General features: G+C 35.0%; 1 protein-coding gene across 1 annotated transcript in view; it reads left to right on the top strand.

Annotated features, from left to right (window-relative positions):
• Positions 1–17153, top strand: part of LOC136025343 (cytochrome P450 3A9-like) — a 108146-nt gene extending 90993 nt beyond the window's left edge. Inside the window, exon 8 of the mRNA XM_065701266.1 lies at positions 16941–17153. Coding sequence (XP_065557338.1) covers positions 16941–17061 — 121 coding nt within the window. The 3' untranslated portion in view covers positions 17062–17153. The remainder of the gene's footprint in view (positions 1–16940) is intronic.
• The last annotated feature ends 1394 nt before the right edge of the window (positions 17154–18547 follow it).

The following is an 18547-nucleotide window of genomic DNA, read 5'->3' as shown; positions in this document are numbered from 1 at the left end:
GGTATATAGGAGTGCTGTTGATGTTAAAAGTAAAGAATACCATCTAGTAGTGTCTAGGATTCATTTACAGCTGAAATTTCGGAAGGGTAACCACCTCCTGGGAAGTTATAACATTGCTAGACTCCAGGATAAGAATTTGACACAGCTTGAGAGTTTGAAATTTGAAAATATGGAAGATGGTTGGAATAATTTTAGAAAAGCAATTTGCGAAGCTGCTGATGGTTTCCTAGGGATGTAAGTTAAGACTGTAGCTATGAATATTAGTGAAAAATATTTATGTTTAATAGAGAGGAAAAGGGGTTTGTACAAGAATTTCCTGGGCAATAGATAATATGAAAATAAAAATAATGTAAAGAAAGTGGAGAAAGCAATAAAGATATGAACTAAGGAGGTGTGAAGTGAAGGCCCAGGATTATGCCGAGGATCTGGAACATGTGGCTAGACGGCATAATAGTAAAATATTGTACTGGCCGGTTAATAAATTGAGAAGTACTAGTACGAGAGTACGAGAAGTATGAAGTACGATAACTATAGAAGTACGAGAGATACTGGGAGACCACAGAATCTAATGGGAAGTAAAAACTCTTGTCTAGCATAGGAAAAACTATAGTCAAGGCTCAGGTTGTTTTCTCACAAATAAAAAAAGTTTGGAAGAATAGGTAGACAAGTCTGCAAACCAAGATTAGAATATTGGAAGGTACGGTGATGACAGTGCTCAAATATGGCTCTATGGGCCATATTTGCTTCAAAAAGCAGATGATGATTTACGAGATGTTTTCCAGAGAAACTGCCTACAGATTGTTCTGGGTACCTGGCTGACTGACCGTATTTCAAACAGTAGGCTTTACGAAAAGTGTGGTTCAATCCTGTTTTCTAGGGCTATAATGAAAGAAAAGGTTGAAATAGCTAGAGCACGTTTTGCAAATGAAGGATAACAGATTGCCGAAGATTTACCTTTTTTGGCTAACCGTTTAGGGCTAAATAGAAGCAGTCGTTCTCGTCTGGGCTGGGAGGATGTCATAAAGAAAAATTTAAAGGAAATCTGAACTTCCTGGGAGGTTTTAAAGACGGAGACTTTGAAAAGATGTGGATGGAGGAGGAGCGTGTGTAGCTGTGTTGGCCCCAGGCGACTTGGTACTGCGGTAAATTGGTAATATTAGTAGTAGTAGTATTTTCCACTCTGCTTGTCGGTTTTCGCAGCCATATGGGAACAACCAATTTATTTCATCATTCTAGGATGTGCGAAGAGCGGTTTCTCCTTGTGTGGAATAGGTTATCATGTAAAATGTGTTAACCGAATCAAATGTTAGAAGACCTTTCATAGACCAAGTGGTGTGCACTCCATTCTATTGAGGGGGAATACCTTTCGAGTCCTAATATGGACAAAAATCTTTAGTTAATAAATTTCCCCTGAAAAAAAAAACATCATAAAAGAAAATTAAGTCTTAAAAATATTATATAACACCCACGTGTACACCGTATTATGTAACATCCCACGTTAGGGTCCTCCTCACTTCCAAGCAGGGATTCCCAACAGACCCCTAAAGTCTAGCACGTCATGCGAGATCGCGTCTTCCTTAACATAGGTAAATACTCCCCTATTACATAGCAAAAAAAGAAATCCTGAAAAAAATCTTGAAGAAAATATATTTCAAAAGGTTTTAAAATATCTAAAATATAAATGTCTTGAAATGTCTTGAAAAATTTTGAGAAACATCTTGAAGAAAAATGTCTTAAAAAATGTCTTGAAATGACATGAAACTCCTTGAAGAAAAATGTCTTAAAAAACGTCTTAAAGTGTCTTGAAACGTCTTGAAAACAACTTCAAGAAAATGTCTTAAAAAACTTCTTGGAATATTTTGAAACGCCTTATAAAACATCTTGAAGAAAAATGTCTTAAAAAAATGTCTTGGAATTACTTGAAACGTCTTGAAGGAAATTGTCTTAAAAAATCTTCTCCACTTGACTGGTGAACTCTAATACGTCCTAATACGTAGCAACCAAAAGTAAACCCTATTATGGAACAACCAAAAGTAATCAAAACCTATTACGCAACAACCAAAGGTAAACATTCCCTATGGCATAACAAGCAAAAATAAATATCCCTATTATTAGCATGTTCCCGCGTCTTGAAGAAGATTTTAAAAAAGCGTCCGGATCGCGATTCACGGGGATAGGGTTGCACTCAAACCTATTAATAGGATATTACTGTTAATATCTTGATAGCTGGAGATTGCACTCCATGAAGTGCTATTGGGTTACAGTGCTATAGTAAAACTTGACGACGGTTAAGATGATTCTGTAAAAACTATGTAGGCTTAAAAATTTATTTTTCAGATTCGAGCTGGAAAGTAAGCTTAAACATCATCCCATGGCCTGGTTACCTTTCGGGGCTGGCCCTAGAAATTGTATCGGAACCCGTTTCGCTCTAAATGAAATTAAAATATGCCTTTCAAAATTGTTGCTGCAGTACAGGTGAGAATATCATTTCATGCATATTTATTGAACCAGTGACTAATTATAAGGTTATTTAGCATGTAGCCTAGAGGAAATGTAAGAAATATTTCATAGTAATCAGATTATCAACCTTTGATTGAGGGCATAAGGAATGGAAAGCTTTGTGACGCCGCTTGTCGACGTCGACTATTCAATTTGAGAACAGAAGGATTAATAAATGCTAGTTTTACACAGAAAGTGTAGTGCTGGAGACTTCATTTGAAAAACTAGAAAGTTTTTAAGAAACTTAAAAATTTGACGCAACTAACCTTTAATAGGATAGAAACTATCCTATTTATAGGATATATATAGTTTATAGGATAGAAACTAAAATTTTACTCTAAGCGATAACTAATCTAATTTTTTAGATAATTTTCCGTCAAACATCTAATCTGCACAAAGCAGATCTGGGCCAGCTTAGAATTTTTTGCAGACTAAGTACGCAAATATATGAATTTATGCTGGTGGGCAAACTAGGGATAGGGCTTCACTTTCTTCACCCACTTATGAATCTTAAAATGCATTATATTCTCCAATGGAGAACTGATTCTTTTGAAAATCCTCTACCCCACAAAAAATTCCCCAGGCAACTCTAATACTGTTTAAAATTTTCCCCAGACAATCCTCTGAAACATCTCTATATGAAAAATTGTGTCAGGAAAGAGAAAGGAAGACAAATTAAAAGAAATTAGTATAGGAATTCTTTCAAATCCCCCCAGCATAAATTTTCTCTGGAAAATTAACCTCTGGAAACTTCCTCCCAGTAGAATATTACCCCCGTTATTATATAACTCCCGAGAGAACCTTTCCACTCACCCCACAAAAAATAGCTATATACTTCCCAGTAAAAAATATTGAATATAAACAATGCTTACAGCCTTTTCCCTGGGTTTGTGGGGGAAGGTCATATTACTCTCGATGGTATATTTGTTAGGTTTTTCATTTATGCTGTAAACAATGGCTATCTCAAAATTGTTTGAGAAAACTTTGGAAACAAAGATGTGTGGGAGAGGGGCTAGTTGCCCTCCAATCTTCTTGGCCACTTAGAATGGACACTGGGAATCTCTATTCGAACACATTCTCATCCAATCTTCTAGGATAGAAGCATATGTTCAATATAATGGCCCCCTGAAAACAAAAAAATAACATTTATGGTCTTTCTACTGGCAAGAAATACGAAAAAAAATGAACAATCATCCGTGATCTTTCTTCTCGCAAGAACTAAAAACTTCCATATTTATGGTAATGGGAGCTTCAGAACTCTACAGTAGGGTTCTCTGATGCACTGAAACCGATCATTAACACAAATTGTTTGACAACCTGGAATATAATATAATAAATTCATTAAACCTTCATTAAAGTTTTTATATCTACTGAAAAAAAACTTGTTATTTATCTGTAAAATTCAGGCTAATGGATTTTGAATACTAATGAAATTCTCGCTTATTAACTAAAACGGAAAACTTTGGTCCGTACATTCTTTCCCTTTCGCAAAACTGATTTAAAAGAAAATACAATAAAAAAATTTTTAAATTAAAATGCTATATTAAATCAAGTACGGAACAAACATATATCTGTACTCATAAATGGATAGAACCTTAAGAGTGAATAGCTAAGTCAAAGTAAAAACCAGCAGAAACTTCAACAAAGAGGAGATCAATGCTCAGCCTGTGAGTTTTAAAGACCAGAACTTAATTTACCAAATACTACAAACGTTTATTTTTATACTGGAGGGCTCTAGTATTGGTTCAGACACCATGCAAAACTATTAGGCTTGGATTTTTTTTTTGGAATATGTATAGAGTTTTAAAAAGTAAAAAAATGATTTCGGGTATATAAAGGACAATAATAGAATTAAAATAACACCCAGTTCTTTTTAGTCTGTGCGTAGATAATTTCAATTATCAAACTGCCTTTCCATAACGATAAATAAAAGTTCAAATTAGAATATAAACCCTTTTAATAGACAATGACAAATTTCATAAAATACTGGATATTTTGGTCACATTTCCAATTACCGTCCTAGTCTGACTATTATAGTCTGTACAAACTAAGATTGTAGTGAAAGAATTATCTCAGGTAGTGTTTTTCTGTACCTTCCAAGTATCATGGGTAAGGAAGCTGGTTTCCAAGCCATGTTGTTAGCACTAATAGCTGTCTTATGTGAAATCTCTGGAAATACTAATTTCTGCACTCTTTCTCGTGAAGGAAATTCTGAAATCACCTTGATTGATATTTTATATTTGAGCAAAAAAAAATTTGATCAACACTTACTAGGCTCCACACTCCACCACTCCAAACTCCACAGGAATGGCATCGTTTGCCGAATTTGAATCGGGATCCAAGAGCTTAATGTTTTTACGTTGTCGCAATAAAATAAGCTATCACTCGAAATATCGTTGAAATTGGGATATTTATCACATCTCATTCCAACAATATTGGTGTTCGTGGTCTCCTTGGCTTTTGTTTTCTCGCTTTCTGTGTTTCATCTTTTTTGAGGATGCTTGATAATCATATGAGTACGTCTTCAATTGCAGATTTGTCCCCCAAAAACTGTAGGCTAAGTGGAAACATAGGAAAAATAGTGGACGAACAGGGAAATGTCAGTCATTTTCATGAAGTGACTATGGGTCTCATTTTGGTCTGATGGGCCTTGGACGATGCCACGGATCTTCATGTTTTAGTCTTAATGACTACTGGTCTATTTGTTACTACAGAAGACAAAAAACCTTGATGCGATGAAATATCCCTGTGGGGTTGGAAAATTTGTGTCACACGGAAAGCACAGACAATTTTCACCGTGCTAAATTGATCCAGGAAACGTGAGCAAGCTCGTCCACTCCATATTATGAAATTTTCTTCGGAATTGCAGTTATCAAGCTTCGGAAGAATAGCGTATGTTTCTTTTAGTTTCGCATTTTTCTCAAAACACTTGACAGATTCAAAAATGGTATTGTCTCGGAATTTATGTCTTTAGGTTTTTCACTGTCACAGCCCCCCCCCCCACCTTAATTTCACAAATTTAGAGAAAATTTTTAGTGGCTATATATTTTTATTAGAAAATTAGAAAAATATGTTGAGACAGGTTTTGAAGATACCAGAAGGACTTTTTCTAAGTTCTTGCGTTTTAACTGCTACATAGCTCCATCTGTCTCAACTTTTGCACTCGAAACACTTTTATTAATGTCTCAATGTTTTTATTTGACTTTAATAGGGGTTTCTAAGGTCTTAGATTTTTGTTTTTACTGCTACGTGACCCCACCTATCCTAAATTTTGCCATCAATACGCTTTAGTTAGCGTCTCAATGTGTCTATTTGAGTTTTATTTAGCAGTTTCTAAGATCCTGCTGTTTTTACTGCTACGTTAAATCAATAAATCAATCAATTTATAAAGAGAAAATAAAGAAAAATTACAAAGCTTTAGACCCCCACAAAGGCTCTTTGGCATGTGATGGTGGGAGACTAAACATTACATTAGTTTATATAGAACAAAAACAACAAAAACGAAACACTGACATATTTGCTTACGTAGCAAAATCAATTAATAAGGGAATTGGAAAAAAAAATGAATATAGTAAAAAAAACATAAACAACAAAAACAAATAATGTCATATCTACTTATATACTAAAATCAATTAATAAATGAATATAGTAAAAAAAAAGACATACCAATCAAAGCAAGTAGAGTATATACATTGAAAAAAAAAGAGAGAAGGGAGGAGGTACCTGAATTTTTGGGCATTGTAAGTGGTCAGTCGGGAGGATATTAAAAAAATTTTTAAAATAAAATATCAGGACATTAAAAAATTTTCAAAATTCTTTTGAAACTACCAAACGAGGGACATTCTTGAGGTGAATCAGGTGGGCTGTTCCAAACTATATGACAAGCAATTAAATGATTGAAGTCAGATATCACCGATGGAGTAAACAAAATATGATTATTCCTTGAATTTCGGAGGTAAAGCACAGACTTATCAGTGACGAAAGAAGGAGTAGATTGTAGGGCTGAGGGAACATCACCATGAAGTTGATGAAAAGTAAATCACGCACAAGAAAGAATGTAGAGTGACTGCAAATGAAGTAAAGGGCTAGTTAGGTTAGTTGCAGAACAATTGGTTTCCTGTATATGCCTTCTTGCTTTATCATATGACTTAGATAGTGGTTTCAGAAAAGAAGAAAAAGTTGATATCCATACAGACAAAGTTGATATCATTAGAGCAATAAGAGACGTAGGACTAAACTAAGCAATGGACCAAAATTTTTAAAACTGATTCAGGAAAAATATGTTTTAGTTTAGTCAAAATTCTAAGACTCTTTGAGATCTTCACATTAATTAGTCCAATATGATGCTTGGACGAAAGGTTCTCATCAAGAAGAATACCGAGGAATCGGACATATCGATCCCTGGGTCTACTGAGAGAACCCCTAGAAAGGTGGATATCTGTTAACTGAGGGCACGACAGAAAAATATGGGAAAAAATTAAAAACTTGACCTAGCAACATATAGTGCAACGAAATTAGCATCAAACCAGAGAACGACTCTCTCGAAGAGGTTCACTAGTTTAGTAGGCATCTCAGACTCAGTTCCAACTACAGTACAAATAGTACTGTCATCAGCTAATGCAACGAGACCGTCCCCATCCTGCGAAGGTGAAGAGATTTTTTTTGCATTGAAAGATTCAGTATAACATAGGTGACAGCAAACTGAGGGTTTCTGCTTTTTAACCGCAACTATACGGTCATTAACATAAATAAAAAAAAGAACCGACCAAGAACAAAACTTGAGGAACACCAAACTCAACTTCAGACAAAAAGCGGGAAAGAGAATCGACTGAGATAGATCTACTGGACAAACCAAGAATCAGCCTGTCCACTTACACTAATGTGTGATAGCTTATAAAGAAGACTCCTATGAGTTGAGCAGTCAAAATCCTTACGGATATCCAGGAATATGGCCGCAGTGATCAAACCAGAGTCAAGCGCGGTGTGGAGGAAATTTAAAAGCGTTACAAATGCATGTTCTGTAGAATGTTTAGCTTGGAAGCCAAACTGAAGATCATAAAAAAAAAACTTTTAGCCTCTAGAAAAGCTATTAGTCGGGAAAGCATGGTCTTTTCAAAATTTTGCTAAAAACAGACATTAAGGATATAGGTCGATAGTTGGCTGGATCGTTTTGAGGTCCACCTTTATATAATACCTTATATATACTTATATATACACCTTTATATATATATACTTTAGCTCCTTTAAGAGAACTGGGGAAAATCCCATTTTCAAAAGAATGATTTATAAGCTTCATCAATGGAGAAATAATTGAGTGAAGAATAAACTTATCTACCATAGTTGGAATTCAGTCTGGACCAGACGCTGAAGAACCTTTAAAGCTATTTACAATCCTGGCTACTTCAACATCAGAAGTAGGATACAACACCATCGACTTGAGACAAGGCGGACCAAGATAAGATTTGTAATCTGGTTGCAACAACGAAGACCTGACTGAAGAAGCAGTAGTTTTCCCAACATTAGCAAAAAATGACGTCAATGCTTTCTGAACAGATGGAATGCCCTCAACAGCCACATCACCAACCAAAAGACTCGAAGGGACAGAAGGAGCTGGAAAAGAACGTTTAAGGACGGAATTAATCACTTGCCAAGTTTTGCGAATATCCTTCCCATAATCTGAGAATTTCTTGGAATGATAGAGAAATTTGGCCTTCCGGCACAAAGATTTAAAAACATTCCTGTAGAGTTTGGACTGCTGAAGACGTGCAGCATTCGAACATGGCTTTGCCGACTTAAAAGCTTTCTAAAGATTATTTTTTCTGCTTCAACTCTTTAGAAGGCGAGGTGTCATCTATGGGTTAAGAGGAATAGATATTTTTTACCTTGACTTAGAGGGGTTCAGAGCACATACTTCAAAAATAGAGGCTTTCACTGACTCATAAAAAGAATCGAATTTGGAACAAAAATCATTATCCTCACTAAAAATATTCCATGTCTTCTCAGCTAAATGGGATCTGAAGCGGAATAATTCATTCAGACCAAACCTAAAAGAAGCTGCTGGAGTATTCCTAGTCAACGTTATTTTAAAGTTAAAAATGGAAAACACAGGAAAATAGTCTGAAATATCACTCACTACAACAGAATTCTGAACCACACTAAGAGACGGAAAAATGTTATCAATCAAAGACGCTGACGTATCAGTTAAAAGTTCCGGAATACAGGTTGATCGTAGAATCCCTGCAGCGAGCATAGTTGAGAGGAAATCCACCGTAGTAGAGGACGCCAGATCAATCAAATTTATGTTGAAGTCTTCCATTATTACTAGTTCACACGAACGTCTTTCTATTAAATTCAAAACCTCATCAAGGACCTGAAGGAAAGAAGTGACGGATCCACTCAGAGATCTATGAACATTACGAATTATCAAAACATTGTTTTGTAATTTACTTTCAATAAACTGGGATTAAAAAACCCTTCATCATTCCTTGACAGATCGCTTCGAACAAAATAGGGAATAACATTAGAAATATACAAGACTAGACCACCCTTTGTCATCCTTCTGTGATTTATTCGTTCCATTTTGTAAACGGGTATATCAAGAAGCATTTCATTATTAGAATTCAAAAAGGTCTCACATAACCCGACAACACCAGGTTGTCCATCAGAAACTATCTGCCTCAACTGATCAGTCGATGAACATAGTCTCTGAGTATTGAGTTGAAGGACTGAAAAATTATCATCTCGTCTAGCAGCCCACTTTAAATCGGAAACATACTTACTAGTGTTTGAATGGGAAAAACTTAAAGAATTATTTTGAATTTGACCAACAGAATTATTAACAATACTCAAAACATCTATCGGATTACTTTGCAATTGAAGTAGACGTCCATCAAGGGAGCAAACTTCCCCAGAGCATGAGCTAAAAAAAATTATAGGACTAAAAGAGACGGTGTGTCAAACCTGCGCAACAACAAACAGAAAAAAAATACAGTAATATAAAAAAAAATAACTACGAGGCTATAAGCGAACAAAAAAAACGAAAAAAATGGTGAAAATATAACGACTTTTAAATATTAGTAGACACTATTAAGCAAAATCATCGATATATCATAACAGTAATAAAGTAGAAAACAGTATTTAATTCTGCATCTATACATTGGGATTAAGCAAAGTTTTGAAGCTGAAAACAATTTTGTTGTACTTCGTTGAAGCAGAAGATCTATTTTGCAAGGTTTCACTTTTATAACAGACATATTTTTAAAGTTAATCAAAGATCAGGACCCTCTAGAGGGAGAGGGAGTGGAGGTAGGTACTTCAAAATATTTTCCCAGGACATACTTCAGCCTGAAAACACATCCAACCTAACCCTTTTCCGAAATAGAAAGAAGTCACCAAACTATAATTTTACCAACGTGGATACGAATCACTAGCTAGACGCATATAAGTTCGACCTTGATGAGACCATGCTTGCTTATTAAAAGTGCAAACACTAGTCTACAGACGTTAAACAGTATGCGTAGGCTCAGTGCGAACACAGAGAGTATTAAGTATACATACATAGCATATGTCCACCCAATTCTGGAATATGCATGACCTATTTGGGTGTCCTCAGCACTTAGAACAGTGTATCTTTGTCAGGAGCTTGAATAGGTTCAGAAGAGAGTGGTAACGATCATCTTGAGCCGCCGTGACATCCGTTACAAAAAGTCTCTGGAAGCGCTAGGACTGTCGTCACTCCAAAACCGGTACGAAACTCTGATAACGAGTTTTGGAAATTTCTCGCTTTCTAAATCTTGGCACCGTGATATTTAATCTGATCAACCTCTGCCATCAAGAACGAGAAAGCAAGATAAGTTAGTTCCCGTTAACGCAAAAACAAACCGATATGGCAATTCTTTCGTCCCAGTTTTCGTAAAAATGTACAATAAGAGATAATATTTCTAGTTTGATTTATATTTACAAGTGTAGTTTGATTTTGAATACGTTGTAAAGAAACACAAATCAGCGATAGCTGTCAAGTTTTTGCTATTGAACCTTTCTACTACTACTACTACTTATACCCATATTTATTCCGTGCTAGACGCACATAAATTCGACCTTGATGATATCACACTTGCTTATTCCCATATTTATCCCGTGCTAAGTTCAGAACATCATGTCTTTGTTTTGTCAGATTTTCCGACACAAAAATACTAGTGCGAGCTAATTTTGACTTTTCTTTGAATACCTTAGAAGCAAGGTCTTTAGACTTGAATGTTACAACTACAGGAGCAAGTGCATCCTGTTTACTATTAACTTTGCTTATATTTAATCTTTTAACTTCTATCACATCCTGATTCAATTATTTATGCGCGGAGAGCCAAGATAAAAAAAAATGTATTAATTTAAAAACGTCCAGAAATTAAAGAAAAAAATTTTTTAAATAAAAGTAAGGAGCGACATTAAAACTTAAAACGAACAGAAATTATTTCGTATATGATAGGGGCTTTTCGTCCTAAACACCTCGCTCTTTACGCTAAAGTTTGACTCTTTCTCTTAACTCGACTTCTTAAAAATTTAAAAAACTTTAGCGTAAAGAGCGAAGCGTTGAGGACGAAAAGCCTTGATCTATTTTCTGAGTTCCGCAAGGTTTTCCATGACAGACTGAATTTCTTGTTCCGTCGCTGTAACCTTATTAATAAGAGAGGTTGATCCCAAAGACTTACTTAATTGATATTTCCAGAAGATTTGGGACTCATTTACGAACTGGGTATCATGTGTACCCTAACAGAAAACTAGATACTTGTATTTTCTAGTTTTTTCACTTTCCTTCGGATCTATTACTTCAACAATACGTACAGGTCATTCAGGGTAACCTCTAAACCTAGCCAATGCCAGCATATGAACAGCCATCAGCTTAACTAGCCATAAATTAGTTAGAAACATAGCTTCGATAATACAAAAAAGGTTCGTACCTTTTCGTTTAGTGGTTGAACTGTAGACTTAAAAGTCAGCCAAACTGTCCTTAGTAATGTGTCATGCTGAACAAAATTGAAAAAGAGATTCAAGTGAATCTCCCTTTAATGCATAAACTTTCATCAATTAATCTTTGCAATCCAAAATCCTATTTGAATTCATTTAGCAATCAATTACTCAACTTATTAAGCAATCAAACAGTTCGTGGTAAAGAACTGTAGTAAGGAGCGACCTGGCTCAATAGTAACGAAAACTCTAAAAAACGGAATTTTTATAAGAATAGTTACATCAAAAGAATCTCATTTTTATGTTGATTTTAAATATATAGGTTTCATTAAGTTTAGACTTACCCATCAAAAGTTACGAGCCTACGAAAATTTGCCTTATTTTAGAAAATAGGGGAAAACACCCCCTAAAAGTCATAGAATCTTAACAAAAATCACACCGTCAGATTCAGCGTATCAGAGAACCATATTGTAGAAGTTTCAAGCCCCTATCTAAAAAAATGTGTAATTTTTCATATTTTTTGGCAGAAGGCAGATCACGGATGCGTGTTTATTTGTTTTTTTTTTGTTTTTTTTTTCAAGGGGTGATCGCATCGACCCAGTGGTCCTAGAATCTTGCAAGAGGGCTCATCCTAACGGAAATGAAAAGTTCTAGTACCCTTTTTCAGTGATCAAAAAAATTGGAGGGCACCTAGGCCCCCTCGCACGCTAATTCTTACTTTCATTTAAAAAAACTTGTTTTTTTTGTTTAATCTATCCAAGACCGAAGCGAATGCTGTATTTTGATTCGTTTAGTCAAAGAAACCAGTTCTTTATTTCTGAAGGCAATAACATATCCGTTTTCAGCTAGGTTTTATTGCTCTGAACTCTCATTCAATACTGAAGGATTACATAGCCTCATCTGTCCTAATTTTTTTCCATTGAGACGCTTTTGTTAGCATCTCAATGTTTTTATTTATGTTTTATTTAGCTGTTTCCATGGTCTTGCGTTTTTACAGCTACATAACCCCTTCTATCGTAATTTTTGCCATCGAGACACTTTTGTTAGCGTTTCAATGTTTTTATTCGAGTTTTATTTAGCTGTTTCTAAGGTCCTGCTGTTTTTACTGCAACATGACCTCTTCTGTCCTAACTGGCCCATCTTAGTTGAGTTGCTAGACCTATTGCTGCTGGTGACCCACCACTTAGCCTACAACCTCGGTAGTTGAATTGTAAGAAGATATACACCGGAGGCATAGCTGCACCAGCCAAAACTCAAGGTCTGATGATAATCACGATTTAAGCACGATCGGTAGAGGTAGGGCATGAAACCTATATCACCATCAGAGATAAAAATTGTGAGTTTGGCTGGATAGATGGAACCCTCGTCTCATCAACATTCCATATTCTGTCAAGTCATCCTGTTAGGATATGGAATATATTTCCTTTTTAATGAGTAAAAAATACTTATTATGAAAGATTCATCTATTTGTTACTACCCTAAATACATATTTTAGAAATATGTTAGGACCGGCATAAAAATCTCCGAACCAACCCCCAAATTTTGTACCCAGCCCGACCCCGTTAGTTATTTTGCGATGTTAAGGTAATTTGGAAAATAATTTCAATAGAGGGCACCTAAAATCTTTCTATGTGACCTATATTTTTCCTAAGAATTGTTGCAAATCCAGCAGCCTGGGTTACTCTAATAAGCTCCAAACATAGATCCTTGAAAAAATAAACTTAAAAAAATTTTTTTCAAGGATGTGAAACAAACAGTTACACGTATGGCGTATCTAAATCCAAACTAGTATGATAGTCTATTAAAAAATGCTAACCTTTCTCTTTTTCTTAAGAGTTTTTGCTAAACATCTAGGGATTCATACTTGACTGTCCAGATCAGCCCCGTGTCCAGGTCAGCCCCGACTTTCCTTTTTTGTTTTTATCTATGTTGAAGTCTCTATTTAGGGTGGCAGACCTTATTGAAGGGTCTTTTCATGTAACGTTATTAATGAAATTACTTTAATTCAGTTCGATTTCTGATTACAAACAAAAAGGAGAAAATGATAAAAAAAAAAAACGAGGCTAATTGAAAATAACAATTGAACATAGATTGACAGTTCAATATATACTGAATGCATTTTTCAATTTTAAACATTTTCAAAGTTATTAACTTAATTCAAAGGCAAAGTGCATATATTTTCTTTTGATTTATTTAAACATCCTCAACAGCACCCAGCGTCATCCCTTTAGCTTGTCTTTGGATATTGCACAGGCGTCCTTTTGATGATCGAAATAAACATAGTGTCTTTTGATTAGTTTTGCATCCTCCTTAACATTACCTGAAAGCTGTAGGTCCAGAGATTTTGCATCTAAGTTATTTCGACAACGTGTTTGCCGTTAAACTCTTTTGATTTAGTTCCATATTAGTAGTAGTAGTGGCAGTAGTAGTAGGAGAAGTAGTAGTGGTTGTAACGATATTAGTATCATAAGCAGTAGCAGGGCAAGTAGTAGTTGAAGAATTAATCCCAAGTAGCTGCAGTGGCAAGTAGTTGCGGAGGCAGTCTAGATTCCATTGCAATTAGTCGCAATTGTAGGTATTCGCAGCTGCAGCAGCAAGCAGTTACAGTAGTAGTCATAAATAGTCACAGTCCCAAGTAGTTACAGTCACAGTTTCAAGTAATCATAGTCTCAGTCTTTTACATAGTCGTTTAAAGTCGGCTATGTATCTACTTTATTTGTTATTATCACCAATCTTTTGCTCGTACGGAAACTGGCTTAATAAAAAACTGTATGAATTCTATAAATGTTTCTCCCGAAATCCAAAATTATCTGCCAAATTTCAATAGTGAAGTTCTAACTTCTCCTAATATTTAAAAACTTCCTCTACCACAGAACAAAGATCTACAGCATAATTATGTTTTTTATATTTTGGTAGCATCTTTAGTTATTTCATTTTATTAAATAATACTTCCTTGAATCTAAGTTCAGAGTGGCAAGTATAGTTACGCGTTTCTTTTGCGTAGCCACCTGTTGCCAGGGTTTTGACTATTGCAAGAAGTACTGTGAAGATTTTAGAAAGCACCTTGTACCAACATTTTAAACCGTTTTCAATCAGCAAAGCACCTTGATTTTAAACCATAGTTCTTTACTCTAAAATTTTAGTTCTTTGAATATGCTTCTCATGAAATTCAATTGTCTTTGTATTTATTTGAGCAGTCTTTCTTAAAGAATTGTGAAAGAATGAATGAATTTTATTCTTCATCTTCAACAAAAAAAAACGGTCAAAAATAGATCAAAATGTTGACTGGACGAAATTCGTGAAACAAAGGGGCTTGAGAGGAGGCAATTTTCCTCCAATCTTTTTGTTCACTAAAAAAGACACTAGAACTTCGATTTCTGTTGGAATTGGCCCTATGCCGTTCTTCTAGGACCATTGCCTTGATGTGGACCACCTTTACTAAAAAAAAAAAAAATAAATTAACAATTCTAGATAGGAACTTGAGACCTCTACAGATTTTTTTTCTATTCTGATTTTCTAAATCTGAGGGTATGATTTTCGTTGAGATCACTTGACCTGTTCGTTGTTTCCATCCATTTTCAAAAATCATGCAAAGTTTCTTAGGCTCATAGCTTTAGATGTGTAGCGCTATAGTTAATGATTTTGCTTTTTATAATTGGAATTGGCGCAAGGAACCAGTTCTTTTGATGGATTAGTTTTTATTAAAATATCAATGTTTGCTGTCCGTTCTTATTATTATAAATATTGCAAGTGCCAGTTTAACTTCACTCCTTAGGCCAGAAATTGAAGAGTATCCTTAAAATATGAATCTACAGATTTTCTTCCCGCTGTTATTGAAAAACGAAATAAATTAAAAACTCCCTTGATCCAAATCATGACTCTAATGAGCGATTACATAAAGAAATAAGTTTTTTTTTCAACTGAAACTAAGGAGCGACATTCAAACTTAAAAACGAACAGAAATTATTCCGTGTGTGAAAAAGTTTGTCTCCTCCTCAAAGCCCACTCTTAACGCTAAAGTTTGACTTTTTATCACAACTCTATCTTTTTTAAAATAAAAGCTTTGGTGCAAAGATTGGGGCATTGAGGAGGGGGATAGCCCCTTTCAAATACAGAATAATTTCTGTTCGTTTTTAGTTTTAATGCCGCTCCTTACTTTCAGTTAAAACAACTTTTTTTTTAATTTTGAACGTTTTTGATTAATGTCGGAAAATCCAGCTCCCCCTCCATGAAAAACTCCCTTCCCCACGAGAAATTCCTCCATGGAAAGATTCTCCCATGTAACTTAAATTAGTGATATTTGTGGAACTAATTTTGTAAGGCATAGTAACAAAACGGCAAAAGAGGTCGAAACTATTTTTATAAAAATGAGAGTCACCAGTTGACCAATTCTCAAACGACCGAAATAAATGATAGAAAAGATTTTTAAAATATACACAGAATGATTTATATTCGTTTTAAGTTTTAATGTTATTCCTCACTTTCAGTTGGAAAGAAATTTTTTTTTATTTGATAACCACCAAAAGGAGAACACGTACGATATCTTTGGTTGATTATCAAATGGAAATCATAGTTATGAAGCTGCTTAAGGTAAAATTGAATGCTAAGATTGGCCAGAAAATAACAAACAAATTATTGCTTATATCGGCAGTTATTTTACAAAATTTGAGCTTTAGTGTAAAGAGCGAGGTATTGAAGAGGGTTCGAACGTCCCCATATATGTAATATGAGGGGGTTTGCCCCCTCTTCAATACTTCGGTCCTTACGCTAAAGCTAAAATTTTGTTCCATTTTTTTAAGTTTCACCCCTGAATCACGAAGGTCATTTAATTAGAATAAATGACCCTTTTGAAATTACTTTAAATACTTTGGAGTAAAAAGGGAGGTTCTAACGAAGGGACGAACCATATCATATACAATAATTTCTGTTCGTTTTAAGTTTTAATGTTACTCCTTACTTTCAGTTGAAAACTCTTTTTATTTATTTTCTGACCGTTTTTTAAATAATGCTAGGATATATAGCACTGCCTTCATAAAAATTATCTTCCCCATGAAAAATTCCCGCATTCCTCCCACGTAACCTAATCCCCCTGCCCCCTCCCCCATCAGACAAAAAATCCCCCTGAAAACTTCTGTATGCTTACAAATAACAAATACTATATGTAAACATGGGCAAAGTTCATAACTTGCAGTCCTTCCCCGGGGACCGTAGGGATTAAGTCGTTCTCTAAGACGAAGTTATTAGATATCTCGACTATGCTGAACAAAATGGCTATCTAACAATTTTGATCCGGTGATTTTGATTTCTCCCTTTTAAAATTTTAATCGTAATTAGTTTTTTGCGACTACGCCGTTGAAAATAAGAGACTTTAAAATAATTAGTGTTGCCTATTTATCTAATTTGTCATTTAGTCTCAATTTTATTGCTACTTTTAGTTTTACCTTTATATTTACTTATTACTTTTTTATGTTTACTTTAAGGTTTATTCCAAGTGACAAAACAGAATCCTTTCCTCCAAAGCTGGATATGCTCCCGGCAACACGAGTTGAGCCGAGACATGGACTCTGGATTAAATTGGAAAAACGAGAAGATATCAATTAGCTGCTTAATACCCTCATAATAAAAATGTTATATATTTGAAAATGTACCAAAAAAATAACTATTTTTAAATAAATAATAAGCTACCCATCAGACTTTTTATTTGACTTATAATTTGATGTTCAGGATTCACTTGCCCCCTCCCCCGCATCCCGGAAAAGTTTCAGATCAGTCATCTCTTCCAATCCCATCCTATGATATTGCAGACACAGTATTTTAAGATATTGGGCACATAAACGAGTTTTACTTTTACCCTTACTGTTTAATTGTGAGTAACCTTCTATTGCAAAATGGGCTATATTGCACAATTTTTAGGGGAACAGGACACGACAGTTTTCTTGATTGATATTTATTGTTATCACTTTTAGACAATGTAAAGATTAGAATTTGCCCCCTCCCCTCCTCGTGCTCTCCTCTCCAAAAAAAAAACAATTTTGAGACCCAGTTGTTTTCTTCCCTTTTCACCACCTTGTGGCAGTTTGAGCTTCACCCTCAAAGTCGTTAATAAGAAATAAATGACTTTTTCTCCAAATGACCTGGAACAGATTTCAAGTCCCATTGCGGTTTTAGTACAAAACCATTAAGCGTATAGGAGACAAAAATGTTTTTAGACCATCCCATTCTTTCCACGGTCAGGCATGGAATTAAAAGTTTCCTCGCCTCTACCCTTCAGTGATTTTCTAAGATTTTGGCTTATTTAGTAGTGTCTCAGAAGTCAAAACTCATCGTAAAACTAAAACCAAACTCGCGGTACTTTTATACAAATTAAATAAAAGAACTATTTAAAAAAATGCGAAATAGAGAGTGAAATTAAAACTTTGAACAACATAAAGTACTTAGTACGCAAGGGTGGTTGACCGTCATCAGCCGTTCACTCTTTACAGAAAGTCGTATAGTTAACCGCCCTTGAGTTTGAGCAGCTGTTCTTTAGAAATTGGTACAAAAAGTCAAACTAGTTTAGCGGAAAAATCTAGTGGAAGAGTAGAGGGATACAGATATTTTGCTTTAAATTTTGTTGTTATTCTCTGCTTAAGAAAAATAATAATCAATTTATTAGAAGATATTCTCAGAGTACTTCAAACCGTATTTTTGGGGGGTCTCTCACTCTCCAAACATGATGCACTTTACAGGGGGCTATTCACAACATCTGTACCTACAATGAATTTCTTACAACATTTTCAGAAAGTTACTCGCAATATGGTGTACCTAGAATTTGCTTATAAGGAGCAATAGAATATTTTTTTTTTTTTTATTCCACTTCAGAAAATTTTATGGACAATAATCTGGTCTCTGACCTCTCTAAGCCATTAATCTGAGAGATAGTTACACATTGTTATTAAAACTGACACCTCCTTAATATATATTCTTTGCAAAAATAACCTCTCATGCTCGCAATTTCAGGACATTAATTGCCAAGTGGCGCACCTCCTTTGAATTTACTAGGGCACAGAGTCGAAATTTCAGGAGAGCATCTCTCCAAATAGTTTAC

Source organism: Artemia franciscana, chromosome 3 (genome assembly GCF_032884065.1).
Source record: "Artemia franciscana chromosome 3, ASM3288406v1, whole genome shotgun sequence".
Lineage (NCBI taxonomy): Eukaryota > Metazoa > Arthropoda > Branchiopoda > Anostraca > Artemiidae > Artemia > Artemia franciscana.
This window is presented reverse-complemented; position numbering and strand designations above follow the sequence as displayed.